Source organism: Mesoplodon mirus (genome assembly GCF_964341445.2).
Source record: "Mesoplodon mirus genome assembly, chromosome: 3".
NCBI lineage: Eukaryota > Metazoa > Chordata > Mammalia > Artiodactyla > Ziphiidae > Mesoplodon > Mesoplodon mirus.
The window spans coordinates 124723860-124743042 of NC_138978.1; the positions used below are offsets into that span (position 1 = coordinate 124723860).

Here is a 19183-nt window from a genome sequence, read left to right on the forward strand (position 1 = left end):
ATTTTCTCTCTTTGGGAACAACTGTTTAACCAATTACCAACCTATTCAATTGCTCTAATATTCAGTCTATATATCTCACCCTTATCTACAAGGAGATCTGTCTAAAAGACTGGAGAAGTACGGATTCAGTGGGTGAGCATTTCCCCTAATCTGCCTGTCTAGTCATTGTCAGAAAAAGAACAGACTATCAGGGCAAGACTATTCTTGGTAAGCTCATGCTGGCCCCTAGTGGATGCTTCTTCTCTTCTCTTCCACCTCCTCACACCTCCTCCTTCACCACCCCCTTCTTCCTCTTCTTCTTCCCTTTCCCCTCTCCCTCCTCTCCTTCTTCAGTTGAGGTAAGATAATTGACATATAACATTACACTAGTTTCAGGTCTGTAAGTAATGATTCAGTATTTGTATATGTTGCAAAATGATCATCACAGTAAGTCTAGTTAAAATCCTTCACCATAGTTACACAATTTATTTTTGGTGATGAGGACTTTTAAGATCTCTTTTAGCAACTTTCAAACAGTTTTGTTAACTAGAGTCACCATACTTTCTATAGTTGATAATATTAGAGCTAATATAGCTGCTTCTTTTTATAAGTACTTACAAGACATTCCTGCATTAACCTGCATCATTTTGGATTAGAGGCAACCAGTAATGGTTTGACAGCCTAGAGGTATAGAAGCAGATGGGGCTCATCCACTTAGTACCCCACTACCCATTTTCCATTTAGTGACCCCACTAAGGGATTCTGAGACCCTTTGTGAAAGGGGCTGTGGAAAGATGAGGCCTGTGCTGGACATGTAGTAGCCCCTTCCCTCCAAAATGGCTGCAACTCTGCGTGGCCGCTATTAGGACTGGATGTGGCTGGTGGGACTGAACACATGTCCCAGGATTGCTTGTGAAGTCTCAAAACAAATCGTTCATTTTCAGACATATTGGGCATATACTTAATGAAACATTCTCAAGTGTCTTAGCCCTCATATCCCTGTGCCTTCCCCCTCAGTGCTCTCTGTCTTTCCACCACCTTTCCATTCCTTCCTCTGTCATCTCTCTCTCCTTCAACTGTGGGAAAGACCCAACTCAAATGCCACCTTCCCAGAGAATTTTTCCCAGTTTCCTCCAGCCAAAATAAGTTACTATTTTTTTTTTTTCTGTCTGAGCCCCCAAGCATTTTGTCTGTACTGTCAGTTTAACACATGATTTGGGTATTCACATCCCTGTCTGCATAGTGGAAACTTGAGTCTAAGGGCTTCATCTTATTCCATGCTGCATCCCCACTTTGGGACCATATAAAAATGCTTCTATTGAACATCCAAATCTAGTTTTTTTTCTCTTTATTTGGGCAGTTTCCTCCTGCCAGCTTGAACATTTATAAATGGCCTATCTCTGTTTTCAGTTCTCCTGGCTGGAGATGAGTAATTATTGGTAAGCGTGGGCAAAGAAATACGTCTTGAAATATATGAGACAGTGGATATAAAACACACTTAGAAGCAGCAGCAGAGTATATTTGGTAGTAAGGAGGGGCAAGGGACAACATTTTAAAGGATTTAGAAATATTCTGTGGACTGACCAAGAGTTTATAGGATTTCCGATTTTTATAGTTTAAAATCATTTAAGGAATGTTAGAGCAGGCATTATTAGCCTTGCCTTTTTGGGGTGGGGCCACTGAAATTCAGAGGGCTTAACTGGCTTGGCCACGTTATATAATTAATACATGATGGAACCAAAACTTAAGTCTGGGACTTGTGCATACAAGTCCAGAGTTCTTTCCATTACAACACACTTGACTACATTTAGACTGCAAGAGAGCTCCAAAGGTTGTGACATTGGGAAAGGGCAACTGTGGCCATTCTCTGTATTTTGTTTGGGGAAGAATGGAGGGAGAGGGGTTCTGCAAAATGTAACCCAGCAAACCTCTGACACGCAACAGGGAACATCTGTGGTCTCCTTTGCTCTGCTCATCTGACTCTTTACCACTTTCTCCTTGAGTCATAAAAGGAACTGAGAGCATGACCCAGATATCACCAGCCAGTTCCTGCCCCAGTATTTCTCATATGGATAGTCCTACAATGTGATGAGTTTGTAAATACTGGGGGTGAGTGGGGGACACAGTTGGGAATAAGGCAGGAGGAGTTGTTGGATCAGCTGACCAAGTTGTCCTTACATAACGAGGGGGCTTCAACTTTATTCAGTCATCTCTGGTCCCAGGGTTTGTGGAGCTGAAATTATTCCCTCAGAATCTTGACAATAGATGCCCTTCTAGGGAAGGAGGACACATCTTTACCAAGACACAGACTCTACATTAATAAGTGGACTTCAGGGTGTGGTTGTAGCTGGATGGGTAGTTAGGATCCACTTTCTGTTAAATCTCATGACCATTGAATTCCTGGACTGATCACGCTCAGCAATTTATCTCTGCTCAACAGCTTGCTCAAGACAAGCCATCTGCAGCCATTTCTCCCTCACCACAGCTCAGCCTCTCCTGCATGGAATCCTCTCCGAGCTGCTTCTGATGCAATGGTTCAGCTTGGGATTTCTTTCTCCCACTAATAATACATGTTGATAAGTTAATTCTTGTTAGAACTCTGTAATATGGCTATAATTACTCCTATTTTGCAGGTGAAGAAACTGAGACTTAGAGAAATCCTATAACTTTCTACAGGCATACAATCACATATTAATAGGTAATAGGGTCAGAAGCAGTCTGGGGTTCAGACTTGGGTTTTCTCTGTCTTCAGACTGTGCTCCTCAAAGACAGTACCAAATCTGAACTCACCATTTTGTAAGTATACACCTTCTACTCATGAACACAGAAAAAGTAATAGAATTATGTTATTATCACCCATTTATATTTTTCTTCAACATTTTGATTTGGGGATCTTAAAGTACATTTCATGTGTATCTTCATAACTGTCCTAGATCTTAAGTCCCATTAAGAACATAATTGGCAAACATTTACTGATAATTCATTGGGTGTAGGAGGGCCTAGGCAACATGCTGGAGATAGAAAGAGGAACTTGTCTTTGGACCATGATGGGGAGGCAATGGGGCAGAAGAGGGGAAGTTTCCCTGCTCATTGCTCAGCACAGATATGCACTTACCGCAAATATTTTTAAAGATGAAAGTGATGAGTCATACTTGTGACTGTGCTCTAGAAGAAAACCAAAGAACGGGAAGGCTGGGTGATGTGTATTCTCGTGTGATTAGGCCATGTTACATAGAATGGGTGGGTGTCTTCTTAAAATGCAAGCCACACCATACTAGACTATCTCTTAGAATTTTTGCCTAATTCATGCTTATCAATGATGCAGGCTTGCTCGTAATAAAATGAACAGATACATCATGCATGTGTGTGTGCGTGCACAAGTGCGCCTACCAGTGCTAGGACATATAGCCTCTTCTCTTCTCCTTGACAGGAAGCAACCCAGCTGCCCCTCTAAAGCCGCATTTCCTTCCCTGGGCCTAACATCCTGCTTTTTTGCACGTTGCCATATTCATTTTCCCCTGTTTCAAGGGAGGTACAGAAAATGTATCTTGCCAAAGGGCACATGGTGCCAGCTAGTGGCTAGGAGGAAAAATACAGAAGCTGGTAAATACACTTCAGCCTCAGGAATTGAGGCCTTATTATTCCCCCAGATACAGATATTCACTGAGCCGGGCTTTGTGGGTATTCAACAACAATTCAGAAGTGTCTCTTACTCCCATCCTTGAAGGAACTTATATTCATTTTAGGGAGTTGAGGAAGAAAAGCTCATTCCCAACAGAAAACTAATAAAGCTGAGGGAATGATTAGGATATCTTAATAAAATGTCCAGGAAATTAACCCTTAATTCTTTTTTCCCCCCATTTTTCCAGAATGTCAATACCTATGATTGTTAACAGTGAATAATTTTTTTTTTTTTTTTTTGCGGTACGCGGGCCTCTCACTGTTGTGGCCTCTCCCATTGCAGAGCACAGGCTCCGGACGCGCAGGCCCAGCGGCCATGGCTCATGGGTCCAGCCGCTCCACGGCATGTGGGATCCTCCCGGACCGGGGCACGAACCCGTGTCCCCTGCATCGGCAGGCGGACTCTCAACCACTGCGCCACCAGGGAAGCCCAACAGTGAATAATTTTAATAATACCTGTTGAAAAAAGATTAAAACTGTATAGAAAGAAGTGTATAAAGCCTATCATGTAAGTCTCCTCATGCCAGCTCCCAGAAATAACCACTGTTAACAGTTCATATGTATATATACATATACATACATACATATATATATATATATATATATATATACACATATATATGCTCAGACATGCTTTCTATTTGTAAACCATCTTAAAAAATTTTATAATATAGCTAGTATCAACCACTTCCTTTGTTATCTTTTTAAATAGTTGCCTAGTATTTTATTGAATGGATAAAACAACTTCTTTAACTACTCCATTACTTGCATTTATTTAGATGTTTCTTGTTTTTCGCTATACTAGACAATGGATGCTGTGTCAGGGGTCACCAGGCTCCTTCAGACTTGCTGAGTCACTGGAAGGATTTGCAGAACTCAGAAGAACAATTATACAAAGTTATGGCTTATTCCAGTGAAAGAATACAGATTCAAATCAGCAAAGAGAAAAGGCGCATGGGTGAAGTCCAAGAGAAGCCAGGTGCAAGCTTCCAGATACCTCCCTCCTAGTGGAGTCACAGAGGCACTTGCTTCTTTCTCCCAGTGATTATGTGTGACAACACACTTGAAGTGTGGCCAAACAGGAAACTTACCCAAACTTGGTATCCGGGGGTTTTATTGGGGGCCAGTCACATAGGCATGCAGCTCCTGCATGACTGAGCGTAAGTACTCAATCTCCAGCCTCCCAGAGGTCAAACTGATACAGCATGGCCCAGGGCTTCAGGCGTTCAAAAACACTTTTATCAGGCAGGCTATTCTGGGGACACAGAGATTGTCTCCCAGGAGCTGGTCAAGGGCAGTCCTCCTGAAGACAGACTTCACTTTGGAATGTGCTGGGAGAATTAAGCAAGTGCCTCACCTCCCTCCTTTTTGCCTGACAAATTCCCCATTTATCCTACAAGACCCAGATCAAGCATCACTTCCTCTGGGAAGCTATCCTTGATTACTCCCCTTCCATTAGGGTTAGATGCCCAGCTCCCACATGCTTCCTTAGTAATTTGCCCTTACTTCTATCAGAACAATAATTGGGCTATTTACTTATCTTTTACTCCAGCTTTTCTCTAAGTTCCTCGAGGGCAAAGACTCTTATTCATTTTGTAGCCTCAGCATCTACTGTAGTGCCCGACACACAGTAGTTGTTTCCAGGATTGTAAAGTGAGAAAGGTTGAGTTGATTCAACTGGGGGCTCAGAAGACCGCTAACATGACTCTCCAGGCAAAAACGCTAAGTGAGCCCTTGAGGTAAACCCTTTGGGATGGGGAAGGAAATGGCATTGAGAGGGAAGTAGTGTCTCTTCTGGTACTCCTTTCCCTTCCATTTCTAACATTCAAAAGATGGAGTAACCAGCACCATTAAAACAGCCTAAATTCTGTTGGGGATACAAAGATGAAAATGCAAAGTCCTTACCCTGAAGAGGTTCACAGCCTGTGGTGGGAGTAAGGGAAGATAGCACTCTTCCTCTGTCCCTGCAGGCTGCCCACTTAAGTGCTCCCAAGCAGAAGCATTTGCTGCTTCCTCCAACTGACTTGGATGGGTCTCAAGTGTCCCTGCCCCGAATCTCAATCTCTCTGAAAATTATAAAGTTATATACGAGAAAGACAAAAGCAAGCCCTGGCATCCAGGAACTGGCCTGGAACTATGAGGTAGATCTTCCTTAGTGTTGCTACAGCTGGCCGGGCACACACAGTTACGTGTTTTTCCCCTCCTGCTGAATATAAACAATTTCACAGGACATCAACCCCAGACAAGGCAACACTGATGAAGATGGTTCATGATGAAGAAAGACAAAATCAAGACCACCATGAAATTCCCTGCCCACGTGGGAATCCTCACTCTGGGCCATACTCTAACAGCAATAAAAACCCCAAGCCAATTTTCTGTCTCTGCTTTCTCAATTCATTTTTGGACCTACTTGTGAGTCAACCTGCTATCTCCAGAAAGCCTCATTATGTGAGTAATAAATCTTTTTATGCCCTTAAAACAAAAACAAGACCACTGTAATCATGTCTGAACACAGATAAAACATGAATATTGTCCAAATTCAAAATGCCAAACATACCTCTATTTTAGCTCAAATGACTAACTGCTACTTAAAAATAAATTATGATGAAAAAATACATACAATTTACCCTTTTAATCATTTTTAAGTGTACAACTCAGTGGTGTTAACTGTATTTACATTTTTTGTGTATCAGATCTAGAGAACTTTTTCATCTTGCAAAACAGAAACTCTATACTCATTGAACAACAACTCTTCAATTCTCACTCCCCCCAGCCCCTGGCAACCACCATTCTATTCTGTTTCTATGAGTTCAGTTTTTTTAGATACCACATATAAGTGATATCATACAGTATTTGTCCCTCTCCCTCCAGCTTATTTCACTCAGTGTAATGCTCTCAAGTTCCATCCATGTTGTCACAAATGGCAGAATTTCCTACTTTCTCATGGCTGAGTAATATTTAGATGTGATATATAAATCACATCTTCTTTACCATTCATCCACAGGTGGACATTTAGGTCATTTCCATATCTGGGCCGTTGTGAATAACATGAGGGTACAGATATCTCTTTAAGATTCTGATTTCATTTCCTTTGGACATATATCCAGAAACGGGATTGCTGGATTATATGGTAGTTCTATATTTAACTTTTTTGGGAATCTCCATACTGTTTCCATAGTGGCTGTACCAATTTATTCCCACCAATAGTGCACAAGGGTTCCCTTTTCTCCACATTCTCACCACATGAGAATGTTATCACCACATGTTATCTCTTGTCTTTTTAAAAATTGGCATACCAACAAGTGTGAGGTGATATCTCACCATGGTTTTGGTTTGTTTTGATATTTCCCTGATGATTAGTAATACTGAGGATCTTTTCATATATCTGTGGGCCATTTGTATGTATTCTTTGGGAAGAAGTCTCTATTCAGTTCCTCTGCCCATTTTCTAATTTTTTGTTTTTTGCAATTGAGTTGTGTGAGTCCCTTATATATTTTGAATATTAACCCCTTATGCGGTCTATGGTTTGCAAGTATTTTCTCCCATTCTACAGAGGTTTGATTGCTTTTTACTTTGTTGATTGCTTCCTGTGCTATGCAGAAGCTTTTTAGTCTAGCATAGTCCCACTTATTGCTTTTGGTGTCATAACCAAAAAGTTGTTGCCCAGACCATTGTGTGGTCTTGGTACCCTTGCTGAAGATCATTTGAGCATCTATGTGAGGGTTTATTTCTGGGCTCTCTATTCTGTTCCATTGGTCCATGTTTCGGTCTTTATGCCAGTACCATGACTGACTGCTACTTCTTGACCAATTACAGCTTTAGTGTCTCTCTAGCCTTCCCTCCCTTAGGTAAGATTTATTAAGATACTCAGTCATAGAATCACCCCCACTTCCTGACAGCATCCAATCCAGAGCAAAGTCCTGCTTCTTTAGACGCTTAGTCCCTTAGACCCTTAGCCCAAACTCATCTAATACAAGCTCAAATCCTGTAATAGGATCTTCCTAACACTCTCTTACCTAGATTTCTCGAAATTCTCCAGTTCATGGTTGAGTAATAAACCCAATTTACTTAACTACAGGTGGATTCTTGGTGGTCTTTGGCTGGAGGGCACTGACACACAAAACCATGGGATTAATATCTTCAAATATATAGAACAGTATACATCAACAAGAAAAGGATTCACATACCAATAAAAAACGGGACAAAAAGAAAAGAAAAACGAAAAAGAGTCACAAGAGAAGAACTACAAACAAATGGCTTCATAAGCATTGAAAAAATGTTTTATTTCAAATGCATAAAATTATGCTGCTGATTCAGTTGGTGGGACCATCATTTCAGTTTGAGTCCATTTTCTGCTCCTGCAGAAAATCCAGAAAATCTCAACACTAAGAGCCTGAGAGGCCCTCTATTAGCGTTAGTTTATCCTCTCCCACCAAGTTGGAGGAGCCGGGTAGAGACAAGGGTCCAGAAGTGGTTCTGAACGGGGTTTAGCTACGCCCCAGCCGCAGTAACGTCACCTTCCCCCAGTAAATCCACATTCCCACGGTCGACGTGGTCCTCCGAGGGAACGGCGGCGCAACTCAGGCCGGCTGGTCCTAGATGAAGGACATTCTAGCCGACCCCCTACTCGATGGTAGGGCCCTTCGCAGTCCGGCCTCCGGGCGCCGCCATGTTGGAGCCTCAGAACGAGAGCCATGGCTGCGAGCGTACGGCCGGCAGCCGGACTCGGGTCAGCTCCACTGAGCACATGCTGGAGGTGCGGCCGGGGCTGTTCCTGGGTGGAGCTGCGGCAGTCGCGGAGCCGGACCACCTGAGGGAGGCGGGCATCACGGCCGTGCTGACGGTGGACTCGGAGGAGCCCGACTTCAACACGGGGGATGGGGTCGAGGGTCTACGGAGTCTCTTCGTGCCAGCGCTGGACAAACCCGAGACCGACCTGCTTAGCCATCTGGACCGGTGCGTGGCCTTCATCGGCCAGGCCCGCGCCGAGGGCCGCGCGGTGCTGGTGCATTGGTGAGTGGCCGGGTCCGTGGGGAGAGCAACCCCGCCACGCTTCCAGTCTGCCCGCCTCACCCTTCTCCCAGGCCCCAGAAGAGGACGAAGGGGCTGTCAGCCACTAGAACCTTCTCCTCCTCCCTCTCGCACAGGCTTGTGTCTGAGAGAGGATCGGGCAGGAGGCGGGCCCCTGATGGCCTGCAGGCTTTGATTCATTCAGTTTGTGTTGGTTCGTTCTGCAGCCGCTGAGTTTTGTTTCGGAGGTAGGAGAAATCTTCAGGTAAATGACAAAGTCCCTGCACCTACAGAGTTTAAATCTGTTCACGAGAAGCCACACAAATACCCAGATTATTGTAATGCAGACTAGGATGCGAGGTGTGTAGTAAGAGATTAACAAAGGTTAAGGTTATTCAAACTTCAGAGGAAGAGATTATTTTCATTGCTTTTGTTTGAGGCGGGGTGGCTGATGTAGGGGAAATTTGGGGAGAGAAAAATTGGTTAGGACGTAAAGGATCCCTAAGCCATTCCTAGGGGAAAGATGGAGTAGGTGATAGCAATGGCAAAAAGAGTGTAATAACGATAGTTTACATTTATTGAGCCAGCACTTTTACTGCCAGCATTTGTTCTAAATATTACATAAAGGACATAAGGTAGTGATAAAAGGGAAAGAAGTCTGGAATCAGATCTCCAGGGCCCTTAAAGCCAGCAAAGGAGTTTAGATTTTTTCTGAAGCCATTATAAAATGTTAAAAAAAATTAGTGTAATTATTTTTGAATAGGTAATACCTTCATATGGTTCAGAATTCAAAATGAATAAGGGAATAATTCCTTTGTACAGCAGTAGTAATTCAGAGGCAAAGGGTTTATTTGAGTAGAAGAAGCAGACAAGAAGTGGACCTGAACTTTACCATTAATGGGAGGCTGGATTTTTTTTTTTTTTAATTGTTGCTATTTGATATTTTAAAGGTTTCTTTTTCAGTCACACAGGGGTCAGTCGAAGTGTGGCTGTAATGACTGCTTTTATGATGAAGACTGACCAGCTTACCTTTGAAAAAGCCTATGAAAACCTTAAGACTATCAAACCAGAGGCTAAGTGAGTTCTTTGTCGTAGTAATAATTCTGCTTTTGTGATGTGATTTTATTTATTTAAATAAAAATTAACTCTATGTTTGTTTGTCCTTGCAGGATGAATGAGGGGTTTGAGTGGCAACTGAAATTATACCAGGCAATGGGATGTGAAGTAGATACCTCTAGTGCAATTTATAAACAGTATCGTTTACAAAAGGTTACAGAGAAGTATCCAGGTGAGTAATAATTGGTAGTATGTGTTTGGTCCTTTCTAGATGCTGTTTACTTTGACACCCAATGTTTCAGGTGCATTATCCCTTTTTCCAGCAATCCCTTGAGATAGGTACTTTTATTTCCTTTTGAAACCATGGTTTAGCAAGAAATAGCTTGTTCACGGTCACAAGGTTTGTAAGTGGCTGGCTTGAATTTGAACTCAGGCAGTCTGTGCCTGGAACCCAAGGGCTTGATCACTGTGCCCTCCTACCTCATCCTGATTTCTCAACAATGGAGAATATATATATTTTTTAATTTCTGAAGTTAGCACTACTTGCCTCAGTTTGACATTAGCTGAATTTTGTCTGAAAATGCAGAGTTGATTTTGACAAATGGATACATTTTGTGTCACGTAGAATTGCAGAATTTACCTCAAGAACTCTTTGCTGTTGACCCATCCGCCATTACACAAGGATTGAAAGATGGGGTTCTCTACAAATGTAGAAAGTGCAGGTAAAATATTTTGTATCCTCTGGAGATTTTATTTTGTCTCAGTAGCTGAAAAGTACTGAAAGTTTCAGTTTCTTAAAATCTTGTAGGAGGAATTTGTTTAATTGAATAATACAGAAATTTCATATTCAAATCTGGTTTTAAGAAGAATATGAATTCTTAAAAGTAAAAGTAATGCAGTTACTTGTAGAAGTTATTGAAAATTAAAGTAGCATAATCAATGTTATATTAATTTGTCCCCTAAGAAATACTGCACATTTAATCTATTTTTTCATCCTTTCGCAAGTCATTAATGTTTTTGTTTGTTTGGGGGTTGCAGGCGATCTTTATTTCGAAGTTCTAGCATTTTGGATCATAATGAAGGAAGTGGTCCTATAGCCTTTGCCCACAAGAGAGTGACACCATCCTTCATGCTTACTACAGGGAGTCAGGCTCAATGTACATCTTACTTCATTGAACCTGTGCAGTGGATGGAATCCACTTTGTTGGGAGTGATGGATGGACAGGTGAGAACACATTTTACTTTCTACGGTTTTATTATGTCATCTATATTTTGTTCCTTTCATTTTAAACCATATTTTAACTAGCATTTTACTCCATCTTAACTGCTTTCTTTCTAAAGTTTAACATCTTTCTAATATAGACAAGACTTTATCAAAGGTAAATTAGTCAAATAAAAACCAGCTGATGTAAAATAGTGAACCACTTTTGGTGGAAAGCTGTTGGTCTAAGTTAATTAATTCCTTTTAAGGGTATTGTATTTTTTCAAATTAAGACTAACAAACTAATTAGAATATATTTAACAAAACTTGAACTTTGTAAGAAGTAGGGCAAATCAAGGATTTTAAAATTAGATTTTAAATTTCTTCTTAATCTTCCTTTTTTTCTCTTTTGGCTCTGTGTATTTGTTTCCTTGATCTTTCAGTTTTGTATGTTTGTTGTGAGATTTTTTTTTCACTTCCTGTTAATTCTAAAGAATGCAGCTCATATGAGCATCCTGTGACAGCCACAAAGCATCCTGTGACAGCCACAATTCTCCTTTAGGTTTACATGATATTAATCTAAAGATATTCTAAATCTAAGATATAATGATGTTTAAAGTTTGTATAAGTTTGTATGGTGAGTATTTTATGAAACCTTTACACTGTATTATTTCATTTGAAGAATACAATAACTTTATAAAATCGAGCACATATCTATGCACATTTTATATGTGAGGAAACTTAGTTTGCATTAGTTAGTGTCTTGCCTAGAAAGAGGTACCCTATATTCAAACCCATGGTTTCAGATAATGCTGCTTTATTGAGGTATAATTCACTTACCATATAATTTACCCATTGAAAGTGTACAGTTCAGTGGTTTTTCATATATTCACAGAGGCTTTTGCAACTATCACCATTTTTATCACTACCAAATAAACCTTGTACAGCAGTCCCTTCCCATTCTTGATGATATTATTTGTTGAAGTCCACTTTATCTGTTTTTTCTTTTGTGCTTTTACCTTGCTGCTTTTGTTTACTGTTTTTTTGGGCGTGCCGTGCAGCTTGTGGCATCCTAGTTCCCCAACCAGGGATTGAACCTGGGCCCTCAGCAGTGGCAGTGTGGAATCTTAACCACTGAACTGCCAGGGAATTCCCTTGCTGCTTTTATTTAACCCGGAAAACACACAAGATAAAGGTGTTTTTGTGAAATATTCTAGATCACATTTGTGCATACTTCTTTGTACACTTATTTGAATTTTCTTATAGAATATATACCTAAAAGTGGAATTCCTGGCTTGAGGAGTGTGTACATTTTAAATATTACTGATAGTCTGGGCTGACATTAACAATGCCCATACAAATTTGCCTTTCACTAATGTTGAATGCATGTACTCATTTCCCCATACCCTTGACATATTGGATATTGTAAAATTGGTAAGGTTTTGTCAATCTGTCAGTCTGTGAGATGAAAAATGTTAATCCTAAAATGTTTTAATTTGAATCTCCATGACTACTATTGAGACCAACATCTTTATATACTTATGAGCCATTTATATTTTCTCTTACAGTAAATTTCCTTCATGTCCTTGGCCCATTTTTCTGTGGGTTTTGTCTTTTTCTAATGGATTTGTAGGAGTTCTTTATGTAGTCTAGAGTTAATGTTTCGTGTAATATGTTGCAGATATTTTCTCCAGTCTGTTGCTTATCTCAGCTTTGTGATACATTTTTTTCTTCAGCTTTTTGAGATATAATTGACATATAGCAGTGTATAAGTTGAAGGTATACAGCATAAATGACCTACATATATTGTGAATGTGGGTTTTTTAAATTGTGGTAAAATATTCATAACATAAATTAACCATTTTAACTATTTTTAAGTGTATAATTCAGTAGCCTTGAGAACATTCACATTGTGCAACCGTCACCACCATCTTCCCCAACTGAAATGCCATACCCATTAAACACTAATTCCCCATACCACCCCCACCAGGCCCTGGCAACCACCATTCTACTTTCTGTCTTTATGAATTTAACTACTCCAGGTGCCTCATAAAGTGGAATTACACATATATTTGTCCTTTTGTGACTGGCTTATTGCACTTGGCATAATGTCCTCAAGGTTCATCCATTTTATAGCATGTATCAGAGTTTCCTTCCTTTTTAGTGCTGAATAATACATAAAATTATGTATAGGCTACCACATTTTGTTTATCCATTCATCTATCCATGGACATTTGGGTTGCTTCTTCCTTTGGGTATTGTGAATAATGCTGCTATGAACATGGGTATACAAATATCTGTTTGAGTCCCTGCTTTTATCTCTTTGGGGTATATACCTAGAAGTGGAATTACTGGATCATATAGTAACTCTATGTTTAATTATTTTGAGGAATGTGGTATATTTTGTCAAACTAAATTTAAGATATTTATGTAATCAATTCTAGTTTCTGAGTTTTATGCCCAGACTTTCTATATAGCTCATCGATGATTTAAAAGTCAACACGTGCCACAGTCACAAAACAGTCACAAAACCTTCTGTTTCACATCTCAACCTTCACCTTTCGCCCTTAATGCTGGAATTAATCTATTCCTCCTCTAAACTCCCAGAGGACAACATACTTCTTACACAATTATTGTAGTCTACTGTCTATTACAGTAAATTGCCATTACATCTCACTGATTAGACCATCAACTCCTTGAAGGTATGAGCCATGTCTTACCTGTTTCTATATCATATATTACCAAAGATAATTATTTGTTTTGTATAAAAGTGAATGAATGAAGTAACACATTTATTTTATTTCAGCTTCTTTGCCCCAAATGCAATGCCAAGTTGGGTTCTTTCAACTGGTATGGTGAACAGTGCTCATGTGGTAGATGGATAACACCTGCTTTTCAAATACATAAGAACAGAGTGGATGAAATGAAAATGCTGCCAGTTTGGGGATCACAAACAAGAAAAATATGAACTTGCGACATTTGATAACTTGCTGATGATATGTGCTACCCTTGCTTATTGTCATTCATGGCAGATTGTTTAGTTTTAGGCCATTAACATTTCATTTGAAATATGAGAAGATAAAAATCATTTGATGTGACTTAGAAACTATACTTTGTCAGCTTCTTACACTAAGTAGGAAATCAAAACCTTTTAATCATGTAAATTATACTTTATTTGATATTAAAGTCTTTTATAACCTAGATACTTTCTTTCATATATATTTAAAAGTTGTGATTTTGGAATGTTAGTTATGTAATCTTAAGGTCTAGATGGACAAAATTATGTATAAAAATTAGAAACTGTCATGTTTAAGTGACATTCTTTTATTTCTAGAAATGTAAAGCAGATTTGTTTGGACATATTTTGACATTTCTCTTTCTCTCTTTTAAGGGACATTAGTAAAGCTACATTAGTTTGGGTTTTTCTTGGAAATGTAGAAGAAAAGGACATCAGTAAAACACTGACTAAAATGTGGTTGTTCTATGATACTTTTTGAAGTAATCTACTTAAAGAAATATATTAATGTTAGGTATATTTCTAATGATGAAGAAAATTAAATGTGGAGTAACTACATATCTATCAATCACCTTTTTTAGCCCAATGTGTTAGTGTATTGGAAAAGGTAATATGTCCAGATTAGCTTTTTTTTTTTTTTTTTTTTTTTTTTTTTTTTGCGGTTCGCGGGCCTCTCTCTCACTGTTGTGGCCTCTCCCGTTGCGGAGCACAGGCTCCAGATGCGCAGGCTCAGTGGCCATGGCTCATGGGCCCAGCCGCTCCGCGGCATGTGGGATCTTCCCAGACCGGTGCACGAACTCGTGTGCCCTGCATCAGCAGGCAGACTCTCAACCACTGCGCCACCAGGGAAGCCCCCAGATTAGCTTTTTAATGTGATCTCTGGAGACTGGAATTTATTTTACTCATTGATAATAGTTAGAATTATACCTAATTAGATACTTGAACATTTACATGAAATCAGAATTAGCTAATAAAGAGAAATATAGTCCATGTTCTTAATATGTTTTTCCTATTTACACATGTGAGTGTATATGTACATAAACACCAAAACGGGAGTTACTTTAAATGCAAAAAAATGTGAATCATGATCCTCTTTAAAAGTGTGGGAGTGTTATAGATGATTCTTGAGAATATCTCAGCATAGGACCTGAAGCCTTTGGCAGCTTTCATATAATAAATTTTTCTTAGGAGAAAAAATTTCTCCATTTCTGTCTTAGCTTTCACAATATCTGTTTACTTCTTTACTTTGTAATGTTATACTTCAGAAAGCTTTTTAAAAACAATTAGGTTGAACCATATGAAATTGCCTCTTTGTAGGTGAAAAGTAATTGAGTAGCAGCAGTTTTGTATATGGTTCAAGCTAATACCTATCCATAACACTGTGGCATCTATCACAGAGAAAATGACATAGATTTTATTTGAATTTATAATTGTTAATTCAGTAAATATTTACTAAGCACCTTTTATGTACATGATTCTAGGTGATAACATTGAACAAACTAGATAAAATCTCTGCCTTGTAATTTATATTCTAGCCAGGAGACATTGACAAAATAGTATCTTTTTTGAAAGATAATTGGTATTTGCCAATGAGGAATGATTTTGGGATACTTGACTTTTCTTTATGTAAATTTTGAAGTTTTGTGAAACATCCCGTAAGCAAGATTTTCAGATTTAAAGTCTTTTAATGTTTTATTTTGGGGGTGGGGTAAATCCTTTATGCCTTTGTTCTCAAAAAAGGAATCCTTTCTTTTTAGTATTTAGGAATATAATTGTAAAACATTTGAATTTACACATTTGTTGAAAATAGCAATATTAACCTTACTTCAGAGGCAGTGTGGTACAGTGAAAACAGTACTGAAGTAGAAGAGAGTGGCTCTAATAATTCTGGCTCTACTGATCGCCATCTTCCTGGAAGTGAGCAGGTCTTTTGAAAATTGGGAGTCATTTCTCATCTTCACAAAATGGGATTAATATATGTTCTGCTGTCCTGCAAGGGTTGTTTGAAAGATCATTTGCATTAGCTTTAATTTCTTTTTACATAAAATGGAGATAACAGTAGTATCTGGGTTATTACAAGGATTTTTGTGATACACTGCAGATAAAGAACTTATTATAGTGCCTAGCTAGTAGCAGTCAACATTTTCCCTTAAAGGGACTTCCCTGGTGGTCCAGTGGTTAAGAATCCACGTTCCAATGCAGGGGATGTGGGTTCAATCTCCGATTGGGGAACTAAGACCCCACGTGATGCGGAGCAACAAGCCCGCAGGCTCTGGAGCCCGCGTGCCACAGCTACTGAGCTCATGCACTCTAGAGCCCGTGCGCCACAACTAGAGAGGATCCTGCGTGCTGCACCTAAGACCCGACGCAGACAAATTTTTTTTTTTTTTTTTTTTTTTTTTGTGGTACGCGGGCCTCTCACTGTTGTGGCCTCTCCCGTTGCGGAGCACAGGCTCCGGACGCGCAGGCTCAGCGGCCATGGCTCACGGGCCTAGCCTCTCCGCGACATGTGGGATCTTCCCAGACCGGGGCACAAACCCTTGTCCCGTGCATCGGCAGGCGGACCTTCAACCACTGCGCCACCAGGGAAGCCCCCACAAATAAATATTTTTTAAAAATTAGCATTCTTAAAAAAAAAAACCTTTCCCTTAAAATAGCTGCAGTTTATTGAGCACTTACCTGCCAGTCACTCTCCTAAACACTTAAATGTATATTTGATTTAATCCTCAAAACAGCCGTGAGATAGATCCTATTATTCCCTTTTTACGGGTGAAATTGAGGCTCAGAAAGATTAAGTCACTTCCTCAAAGTTACGTAGCAAATGAACCTAGATTAGAAGCAAGATTTGGCTTATTCCAAAATCTGAGCTTTTAACCTCTATATTCTAATATTTGGGTTCCCTGTACAGGGTTGTATTTGTCTTAAAGATGTCATACTAAAAATGTCAGTCATTGTAAAATCTAATAGTACTGATGAAATGCAGTTTTTAACTAAGCTATAAATTCACTAGTCAGGCATCCCACCAACATTTGCAGGGTACAAATTGAGGCCTACATTCTATTTCTCTTAAAAGTTATAAATAAAGCTATCAAACTATTAAAATGTTTTGTTCTCTTGACAAATATATCTTCATAATGACCTGGAAGACAAGGTTTGAATTTAGAATTCTCTGACTTCATGGAGTTTCATGACAAAATATGGCAATGCAGTGAGAGTTGGCCCCTGAACTACAGACTGCCCCCCTTTTCCCACCCCTGGATTTGTTCATGCGGACCCTCGTGTATATGTATATGTGGACTCCGCACCTCACATTTCTAAGCTCTGTCTACACTCCTGGCATACAGTATTGGCACAGTTCTGTCAGAGGCCTGAGCAAGGCTTGGAGCTGTTTGGGCTAGTTGGTTGTCAGAAGTGTGTCTAGAAAGGGACCATGTGTCCTGGCTGAGCACATCACTTTGGCATCATGGATTCTTAACCTGTGGGAAGAGACATTACCAGATGCCAGAGTAAAGTCCTAGGTATGGATCTAGACATAAAATTCTTTCAAATTTTATTTCTCTGCCAAGGGTTTAAGTTGAAAGCAAATGAATAAATGAAAGAAAAACTATTTGATAACATTCAACATTTATGACAAAAAAAAGAACTAGAATGGAAGGAAGCTTCCTTAAACAATGTGCATATATAAAAAAAACTACAAACAGCACATTTCTTAATGATAATTGAAAATGTTTCCTTGTATTTAAAAAAAAGTCTCCAGAAAAAAATTTTGCACAAACAAATGAGGAAACAAACAAAAAAAAACCAATCAAGCCCCTAGATATTACAATCAGCAGAATCACAAAGTGAGAAATTATACAGGACAAATGAAAATTTCTTTTTTTTTGGCCGCACCGCAGAGCAGGATCTTAGTTGCCTAACCAGGGGTTGAACCTGGACAACAGCAGTGAGGCAGTGAACGTGCTCAGCCCTGAAAGGGCAGAGTCCTAACCACTGGACCACCTGGGAATTCCTGCAAGTGACAGATTCTTATCTCTTGTTTGTTTGAAATTTTCCATATTAAAGGTTAAGTTTTAAATAATGATGTTAAATAAAATAGATTTTTAAATGTTAGTGTTTGTATACAGTAAGTCTACACAGAAAATTCTAGAGGATTTACAGACAAAATATTAGAATGACATAATTCAATAAGATTTTTGAATACAAAATTGCTCTATAAAAGTCAATAGTGTTACTATACCCCAGCAATAACTGAATTAAAAAAAATTTTTTTAAAGAAAAGGATGTGTAAAATGAAACTAAAACTATGAAAAGAAAACTTCCCTCAGTAGAGGGAAGGATTTCTTATGCAATATACAAATAGCAGAGATCATTAACAAAATTTGATAAATTTGACTATGCTAAAATTAAAACCTAGAGGACAAAAACCCCATAAACAAAGACAAGTGTCAACCTAAGAGAAGGTATTTGCTATATACATACAGGTTAAATGAATAGACTATCTAAAGGTGTACACATCATTGAGAGAAAGAAAATCCAATAGGAAATTTTATAAAAGATAAGAATGGGCAATTCACAGAAGAGGAAATAAGGTTTAATGAACATGAAAAGATGCACCACCTCTTTAATTTACATTTAATTTAAATGTAAATTATAGTCACACCCTTCACAGGTAAAAAATAAAACTCTGACTACATCTAGTGTTGGTGAGAATTCATCACTGCTAATGAGAGTGTAAATTGGTATAATTTGGCAAATAGTAGTACTCCTACTGCATGATCCAGCATATATCTTAAAGACATCCTTGCATATATGCACAAGGATACCCATAAAACGATATATTTTATGTAACAGTAAAAAGTTGAAACAATCCAGATGTACATCAGTAGGGAAATGAAAAAAGCTATATTATATATTAATAATGTATATATTCAAGGAAATACCATAGAACAGTTAAAACACAGATCATCAAAAAGTAATGTTGAATGAGAAAAGTGACTTGGAGAACATTAGTGCTATAAGTTTATGTAAATTAAAATACCTCAAAACAGCACTAAATGTATGTATCTATACACATATTTAAACATGATAAAAATAAAAAATGGCTTTGAATGATTACCATAAAATTTATAATGGAAGTTGTCTATGTAGAGGGAGGTAAATGAAGCAGAGGAAAACCCAGACCTCAACTTTATCTACGATGTTTAATCTCTTATGAAAAATCTGAAGCAAAAATGGAAAAG

At 38.9% G+C, this 19183-nt stretch overlaps 1 protein-coding gene across 2 annotated transcripts; it reads left to right on the forward strand.

Moving 5' to 3' along the window:
• Positions 1-7979: 7979 nt before the first annotated feature.
• DUSP12 (dual specificity phosphatase 12) lies at positions 7980-17045 on the forward strand. Of its 2 annotated transcripts, XM_082612856.1 has the most exons (6): positions 7989-8673; positions 9634-9747; positions 9840-9958; positions 10352-10448; positions 10765-10951; positions 13734-17045. In XM_082612856.1, the coding sequence occupies exons 1-6, from the start codon at positions 8291-8293 to the stop codon at positions 13893-13895; spliced, it is 1062 nt and encodes a 353-aa protein (XP_082468982.1). In that variant the 5' UTR covers positions 7989-8290; the 3' UTR covers positions 13896-17045. The 2 variants fall into 2 exon arrangements, with proteins under 2 accessions (XP_082468983.1, XP_082468982.1); XM_082612857.1 differs by lacking the exon at positions 10765-10951 and having other exon boundaries at positions 7980-8673.
• The last annotated feature ends 2138 nt before the right edge of the window (positions 17046-19183 follow it).